General features: G+C 37.3%; 1 protein-coding gene across 2 annotated transcripts in view; it reads right to left on the bottom strand.

Annotated features, from left to right (window-relative positions):
- Positions 1 to 2,065: 2,065 nt before the first annotated feature.
- The window catches only part of LOC107091999 (NEDD4-binding protein 1-like), a 24,774-nt gene continuing 18,087 nt past the window's right edge, over positions 2,066 to 8,752 (bottom strand). For both annotated transcript variants that reach the window (XM_015386265.1, XM_015386264.1), the window contains exons 7-9: positions 7,163 to 7,270; positions 5,938 to 6,039; positions 2,066 to 3,752 (exon numbers count right to left, since the gene is read on the bottom strand). In XM_015386265.1, coding sequence (XP_015241751.1) covers positions 3,374 to 3,752; positions 5,938 to 6,039; positions 7,163 to 7,270 — 589 coding nt within the window. In that variant the 3' untranslated portion in view covers positions 2,066 to 3,373. The remainder of the gene's footprint in view (positions 3,753 to 5,937; positions 6,040 to 7,162; positions 7,271 to 8,752) is intronic.

Here is an 8,752-nt window from a genome sequence, read left to right as displayed (position 1 = left end):
TTAATGTTGTCCTATTTAAACATCAAATCCTAAATTTGCTTGGAAAGGATTATATGGGTACGGTCTCTATAGTAACCTTAAAAAACATCTACTAAAAGTTTTAATGTCTTAAATCATTAAGACAGATAAAAGATAAATTTAACATTAGCAGTGACTTGACTGCTATAATTATTTATTTTTAACTATTGAAGCAGAAACCTAGCCGGGCAAATTCCTTAAACAATACTGCAATAAGTGATTCACATGATTATTGGTAAAAACAATTAAACTGTAAACAACCACTGAAGTACAAATAAAATGAAAGAATATGGTAGATTATAATACGTTTTAAAGAAGTGAGAGCAGTGAAGACATTTACGGTAGTTTTTGGTATAACCGCGTTGTGTGCATTACCTAGAATGCATGGATATATCAGATTAATTTACCTCATGTTATTGCATTAGAACATTGCAAAGCACATGATGGCCTGATAGTGGTGGTGTAAGTTACCATGACAAAAATAAAAATAAAAGTGAAGATCCCTGTATAGTCCTAGAATGGGGAAATTAGTCCTCTGTGTTTAGGGAGCATCATGTAGCACAGCTGGTAGCATTCTGGGATTAAATATCTTGCTTAGAGATCTAGATGCCTCTGCAGGACATAAATGTCCTCCAATCTAACCACTAGACCAGGGGTCACTAACCTTTTTAAGGCTGAGGGCTACTTCATGGCTACCGAGTCATGGGAAGGGCTACCAATACTGACCTATGAACTGGAGGGATCAGTGTTCACCTACAGTAAATCTCATCCATAAAAACTCATTTTTATTCTTATTTTATTATTTTATTCATTTCTAATTTTCTTTTTAATATTGTAATTTTGAAACCACTGAAATATGATGAAATAGTTAAAATGATGAAATAATACATAAATGATTAAAAAGAAGAGCAACAGAATAAAATTTTTTGTAACTTAACCCAATGAGTGAGTTCTACTGTTTTCAGAAGACGAAGAGGGCACGCCATGTGGTCCTTGAGGGCCCCTTGGTACCCACGGGCACCGCGTTGGTGACCCCTGCACTAGACCAACACGTGACTTAAAATCGACCCTTGCTTCATTGAGGAAAAAGCGTTTTTCTATGAACCCCACTGTAAAAATAGAAGTAATCCCACTAAGTATATTTTCAAGGCAATACAAGCTAAGGCAGAGCAAAAACCAGGTCTTCCTTTTTTTTTTTTTTTTTTATTCTGCTAACAGATTTACTACTTGCTTAAATCAAATCAGCCTGGAGAGACTCACAAACAGAAAGTTGTGATAAGAAAAGTATTTAATTTATTAATACAGGTAACACAATCATACTCTTCAAAAAATTTCAAAGGAAAACCAGCTGATTGTGAGGGTTGATTCTCTGTAATCCCTTGCACTGAGCATGCATGTAGCGACAGTGGAGAGGAAAACCCCCTTTTAACAGGAAGAAACCTCCAGCAGGACCAGGATCATTGTGAGCGGCTATCTGCCGAGGCCGACTGGGGTTCAAGGAGACAGAAGCAGATTTAGACTTAAACAAAATAAGTTCACTGGCGCTTGGGTCCCGGCAGAAGACCTCAATGCTGTGGATCAACATGCGCTCGGATGAGTGGCCTAGAAAAGGATCAGTCTTCCACTGGGGCCCAGACACTGGTGGTGGAATAAGCCAGAGGGTACTTTGGTCTGAGAATGAGGGAGGAGATGGGGTGGAGGTTGGTGAGTTTGCTTCCGTGCGGGAGAGAGAAGCTGGGCCAGGAGCGAAAAGAAAGGAATCTTGCAGGATGATTGGCTTTGGAGAAGGTGTAGCCCCTGAGTTGATTGGCTGGAGCTGAATGAGGGACATTTGCAGGTGGTTCATATGAAGATGATAAGAGTCTTCCAGATTGACTTTACGCTTAAGCTTCATTTAATTTAAATACAGAAACAAACCTTATTTCTATCTGCTGCTACAAACTCAAGAACAAAACTTTACGTCAGAACCGCAGCAATATTTACAGTGTTTTCACCACAAACAGGAAGTCAAAAGGAAAAAAGAAACACACATTTAATGACTTTATTAAACTTTAAAATGTACAGATATAAACAGTGCAAGTAAAATCATCCTGATATCTGTGAAAAAAATAGTGAGACCCTAACATATTAAAATAAAGTTCTTGATTTTATGGTTTGGTCATAGTTTCATCATATAGAAAAACTTATCAAGATTGGAAAACCCTCCAAATATTTAAAAATATAGAACCAAATGTACAGAATGCATATTGGTTTGGATAAGTGTTTCACAAAACATCAATTAACACCTACATCCACATCATAGAAACATAGATAGAAAGTTAATTACTGTTTTTCATAAAAATAGAATCTAAATATTCAAAAACCCTCCAATTGTTTAAATCTGAGTAAGCCAAGCAAATAAACCTCACCTTGTCACAAATTATTTAATCAAAGGTCCACTGAATATTAGATGTTTCCTGCATTAGCATGCTAACTCTGGGTTCTACAGTAGCATGCTAACAGTTAGCAGTTTCACTCCTCTGAACAAAAGCGGTTTATAAAACCAAAGTGTTGGAAACATACAAGGCAAACATTTGATCTCTTTGCTTAGTAATGACACTCTGGAAACAAAAAAAATAAATAATTCAACATCTTCAAACGAAACAAAAGATAAGCTGCTAATATGGCTCAGTGTGTGTGGTTAAGCTAATTAGCTATTTAATGAAAGTTAGCCTGAACAATTTCACAAAGGTACTGATTTAAGAGACTCAGAAAAGAGTCATTGTGTGGTTAAATAACTAATCATAGAAAAATCTCTTGTCTGAACCATTAAAAACATTTTACTCTTTCTTAAAGTTACTGTTCAGATCCAATCCAGCGGGGAAAACTAAAAATCTAGATTTGCAATTCTCCGTCACTTGCTGGGATTAGCAATAGTAACCCTTATATAAATGCAATATAATCAGTTTTTTTTTATAACTACTCTGCTTTATGGAGGATTTATCTTTGACATTAAATGAGGTCCATAGTCACATCTAATTACTAGACTATAGACAAATCATTGCAGAAGTCACAGTAGTTGCAGTCTTTAGGGGCTGATAGTTGTAGGGTAATTTCTGAGAGGATATTTTTTCCATTTTAAGGTGCAAAGCAAATGTTTAAGATTAAAAGCAGAAGTTCAAATAAATAGTAAGACACAAACGTAATGTTCCCAGCAGAAATAAGACCACAGAGATGGGATGCTCTCAATGTTAAGGCTTTGAGGGAGCCCTCAGATTAAGTATGAATAATCTGTAATAATGTGTCGTTGTGATTGATTTGGGAAAATTGAAGGAATTCAGCATAAAAACATTTGATAAAAACTCTCAAATGGAGACTAGTTCTTCTGCTCCTCTAAGATGAGGTCAGAGAGCACGTTGATGTCTCTCTCTGCCGCATGGCACTGCAGCACCAATGTCACCATGTTGTCATGTCCCGGGAAGACGCTCAACAGCTGCTCCCTCAGCTGAGCTGTCTCTGCGGGGTTCCTGTCCGGATTGACCGGCTGTCTGTGAGCGGCCGCCCCGGGCTGCCTGTGTTGGGGATCCGCCTCCCATCTTTTCCCTCTGCCTCGGCCGCCGACGCTCGGCGCATCCAGGGCGCTTCCTGGTTTCCGGTCGCGAAAGTTTAAGGGTTCGGTTTGGGAACGTGGTGGTTTAGAGGAAGGAAAGGTGCTGGCCACACCGGCGAAAGAGTGATTCCCCGGATCAGGTGTCCTGAAGGGAAACAACAAAACATAAATAACCATATAGCCTGATTAGTATGTCCAGTAATCTACAGATCTAACACATTTGCTTTGTCATTTTTTCTCAAAATAAGTGCATTTGTTCTTGGATTAAGGAGATAAAAGAGACATTTTGCCGCTTTACACTTAAAATTAGAAAAAGAAAACAATTGCATTGTCTTATTTCAAGTGCATATTATCCAAGTATCTTATTTTAAGTGTGAAAATACTTATTCCATTGGCAAACTATCTCATTTACCTACTCAAATTAAGGGTAAATACACTTAATTTAAGAAATTTTTACTTATTTCTAGATTGTTTTCCAGTGTGATAATAGGATGATACTTCATTAAAAGAAAATAATTAACAGTTAGCATCTAGTGTCTGTGTGGCATTACAGTTTTTTTCAATTAAAACAATGTGAAAATATGGGGTTGTCTTATAATCGGGGTCTAACAGGTCGATAGAGGCTAACAGGTGTCTGGGGTAGATACACGAACACAACAGCAGAGGGCGCCAGTTTTATGTAAAGCCAGTGACCTCACTGTGGCTGGGGTTATTTTTTAAATCATAACAGAAGAGAAGTGACAAAGATCCTACAGATGGAGATCGGCTGCCCAGAACGGAGAGGATCAAAAGTCAGACAAGTTTGCAGACATTTTAGTCTTTAGTATACAGTAGCTTAGGGGCCTCCGACCTCCTAGGGCCCCCATCACTGACACCTGGTAGGCCCTCTGCGCAAGCGTGGACTAGGACGTCTCTTTGCAGATGTAATGGTGCGAAAAAGTCCTCCTAAACCCACCTGATGCTACATTGACTGACTGGACCCTATTTATATCCCAACACATGGCAGATTTCAACATGATGGTGAGCCGTTTAAACACGACACCAATAGCAAAGCAGACAGTGGTACTTTTAATTACTATGTAATTAACTGTGTATAGTTCATTAGACAGTTGGTTAAAAATACACTCATAATATGTTTCAAACCGCAATAATGATCTTAAAAGAATGATGTATTTGAGTATTTTTTTTTTTTTTTACAATACAACTTGGAATTATGGGTAATCCAGAGCGTAGATTAAATTCATAAACGTTACGTACAATGTGTTAGCGAGGACAGATACCAAAAAGAGGCACTTGAGTGGATCCCAGAAAAGAAAAAGCAAAGAAGAGCTGCTGGAAAAAAGGAAAAAACTTCCCATGGGGATGGGGTGTTGTACTTCATATGGGGTCCACCTAGAAAATGTTGCTTATTGTTGTGTCGTTGCAATATTGGTGTCATTACTGTGTTTTTCTTACTTTTTATTGTTTAATTGCACAAATCTTTCAATGCAATATAATTTCAATAAAACTGTTGGCGCTTCAATATAAAATAGTTTCTTAAAATAGTTTTTTTTTTCTCTTTTTGGTCTTTTGGTTTGTTTGGTCGTGGAAAGAGGGTGTCGTCTTATAATCAGGGTCGTCCTATATTCGGGTCATTACGGTAATATATTTACTGTGCAACACAAGAGGTTAGCATATCCAGCGCCTTGCAAAGGTACAGATAACCCCGAAAGGTTTTTATAAATGTATTTTATGTTGCCGGCAAAGCTAAAATAGGACAAAAATGGGAAGTGGAAGATAAAAACAGCATCTTGTTAAATGAACAGGGTGCTGGGTGTTAAAACATTTGATAAAAGTAGGGTGTTAAATTAACATTTGATTATGAAATTTCCTTTTTATCGTTGAAAAGATGAGTCAGGTGTAAAGATTGAGCAGTTTAAAGCAGGTTTGGATTTTTTGAAACAAAAATAAATTCTGAGCTTTTCAGCAGATCTGTAAATAAACAAAGAAACACCGGTCCTTCTAATCGGATCTGGCAGAGAACCAGCCAAGAGCCCCAATGGAGGACCTACAGAGAAACACGGCTTAGTTCACCTGTGAAAAAACGATGGTATCTGGAAGCAGGCTTATGTTGAGCATAAAAAAAGGTGTAAATAATTCTTTTATCATCCAACATCTGTTTGGGTGATAATACCATGTTGTCCGGACATAAAAAAAATCTTTCCTTCCACTTAAAAATGAGGCAATACTTGGTCTAGAATGTAAATAAAACCCACATCAAAGACAAAAAAGAAGTCATAAGTTGTTTTTTTTTATAATAAAATACACTTTCTCACTAAGATCTCTGTTACCTGTGTCCTAGACGTAAAAAATCATCGAGGTGAGGCCCTCCTCTGCCCAGGGGGTCGTCCGGGACCATGAAGAGATCCCCGACAAATGTGTACTGGAGAAGCCTAAAAAGAGCAACAAGAGATCAGTTAGAGAACAGCTGCAGCTCATGGGCGGTTCTAGACAGGGGCCAACAGGGGCCAGTGCCCCTTTAGAACAGCACCTGGCCCCTGTTATAACTCCTGTACTGGAGACACAATGCAAATTTTATTTTTCATAATATTCAGTGTATTTTCCCTTTTTTTGATCAGGTAAGTAAGACGATCTTCCAATAGAATAATAATATTTAGGTTTAGAAAAAGAAAAAAAAAAAATCTTATTCCAAGAGGATAATTTCTAACTGTCTTATAATAAGGGCAGAATCCTTTGGTAGGTCATCTTATTTGCTTGCCTAAACTATGGGCTAATACAGTTATTTTAAGAAAATCCTATTTTTAGTTTAGAAGTTTTTACAATGTACACTGCAAAACAGATGTAGAATTATGTAAAATTGTCTTAAATTCAGTGTATTTACCCTTGATTTGAGTGGGTAATTGAGATGATTTTCCAATGGAATTCGTTTTTTTACCCTTAAAATAAGAAAATTAGATAATACCCACTTGAAATAAGACAATGCAATTGTTTTTTTTCTTATTTTAAATGTAAATGTCATTTTCCATTGGCAAAGTGTCTCAATTACCTCCTCAATTCAAGAAAAAATGTACTTATTTGAAGAAAAGATAAATCAATAAGATTTAAATTTTTTGCTGTGTAAGTAAATGAATAAAACTAACATCGTAAAACTAAATAAATTTCTTATGATGATCTACACTGATAGAAGGGACCGCAACTAGACATTACAGTCATCTTTAAGCTCCAGCCATTAAAGTAGGATAACAGTTTTTTTCTGCTACATCAGTGTGAAACCTTGGCTTTGTGGCTCACTTAATATTTACTTTGCCACATTTGTTTTTTTGTTTTTATTTATCTGCCCTATTAAACAAACAAACAAAAAAAAAAGATGACACTGGCCCCACCCGGGCCCCCCTGGTATTTTTCATCTAGAAACACCACTGCTGCTGCTCCAGATATTTTATCTTTTAGCAATTAACCAACATTATATTAGGGATTCTTTCACAGTTCTTAAAGGTAAAAATCCAAATCTAAACAGAGAAAGGCCTCCACTGCATCCCTGAGGCGATCTTTTACCTCTTTTTGATGATGTCTCTCCATACAGGCGTCTCATCGCAGAGGTCTCTCAGGTTGTCATTGGTGACTATCACTCCGTCGTTTCTTTGTGCTAGCTGCAGGATTAATCTGTGCGGAAAAAGGTAAAGAAAAATCCGGTTTTAAACCATAACCTAACATGCCATTAAAAGATCAGAAGATTCCTTCATGGAACAGACCTAACAATCAGAACAGTAAAGCTTCATGGAAGTTGCGAACGTACCCAGACGCTCCAGTGTTTTCGCACAGATTTCATACAACAGATAAAAACAAAGTGGAGAATAATCATAAAGCAAAAAAAAAAGGAAATTTTAATTCCTTCTTTAACGATAAAAGTCTGAGTCAACATTTAGTAGAGCCAGCTGCAGGACTTCTTTGGTATACCTCTCTGAGCTTTACACTCATACAGGCCAACATTTCTTGCACAATCGTTCTTTGCTGAACATTTTAAAGGGGAGCAGTAATATAAACATTAATAAATAATAATAATTGAACTTCATTGATCTCACATTTACCTCTGCATGTAACCAATCCCCTTGAGGAGCAGTGGGCTGCCATCGTTTACACATTTCTCAATCCGACTGCATACAAAGGCTTTCAGATTGAACGACGGCTTCCTGTTGGCTCATTCTATTTAATTTATGTGTTTTTGCTTATTAGAAAACGTTGCCTTTTTGTATATTTACCTTAACAAGACCACAAGGTAATAGAGCCAAACTCCTCCCAGTGGCAGCATGAAAAGGGAGAAAAAAGTCTGAAGCCATGTGATAACAAGAGGGATTGGACCCCAGTAGCACTCTGTTTAGGATAATTATTACCGGTATTTATCTTTTAATATTTAATAATATCTGTCTGTTGAGTGTCAGCTAATTAGTACAGTTCCTGTGTCCGGCTATACAGTTATCATCTTCATTCTGCACATGGCAAAGGTTTGGGAATGGAATGAGAGCGACGTCCTTCAGCTAAGAACAAAGTGAAATATTTTGATAAGGCTGGAGTCATGGCTGTCTCCTCGTTTACAGACGTGTAGGATGTAATAATGTGATGATGTGGCAGACTGGAGTTGTATAAAATGTTCCTCTAACTGTGAATCGTGGCCACTTAACGAGATGTGAGCCCAGTTGGTAAGCAGCTGCCTTCTGTAACCCTAAGCATCTTCTCTGAACGGAGTAAGATCATTATTTCTGCTAAAATCTGTTGCCATATATCCTGGTTATTTAATACATTATGGAGTGTTATTTAAAGGGTTTGTCCTGAGCGATTTCTTTGCAGGAAAAGAACTGGAGAGAGAAATCTTTTCACACAAAAAAAAACACAGAGAATTCCTTTACAGCTCATAATATAATAAACAAATATGAATGTGTTAGGAAGGAAGATAGTGCTAAAGCCTCGGATGCTGGCAGGTGAACAGCTAGCTGATTAAACACTACCAGCAGATGTTTATGTCTGCTGATTGGGATCAGTGGAAAATTCTTTTTTAAGTCCAAAAGGGACTAATATTTGGCGCACAATGCTTTATTTTAACATTAACTCAGGAGTTTTGGTGTTTTTGGTTTAGGGATAGTACATGAA

Source organism: Cyprinodon variegatus, unplaced genomic scaffold (assembly GCF_000732505.1).
Source record: "Cyprinodon variegatus isolate N-32 unplaced genomic scaffold, C_variegatus-1.0 Scaffold361, whole genome shotgun sequence".
Lineage (NCBI taxonomy): Eukaryota > Metazoa > Chordata > Actinopteri > Cyprinodontiformes > Cyprinodontidae > Cyprinodon > Cyprinodon variegatus.
Note: the sequence above shows the minus strand (reverse complement) of the source record. Positions and strands in the feature narration are given on the sequence as shown.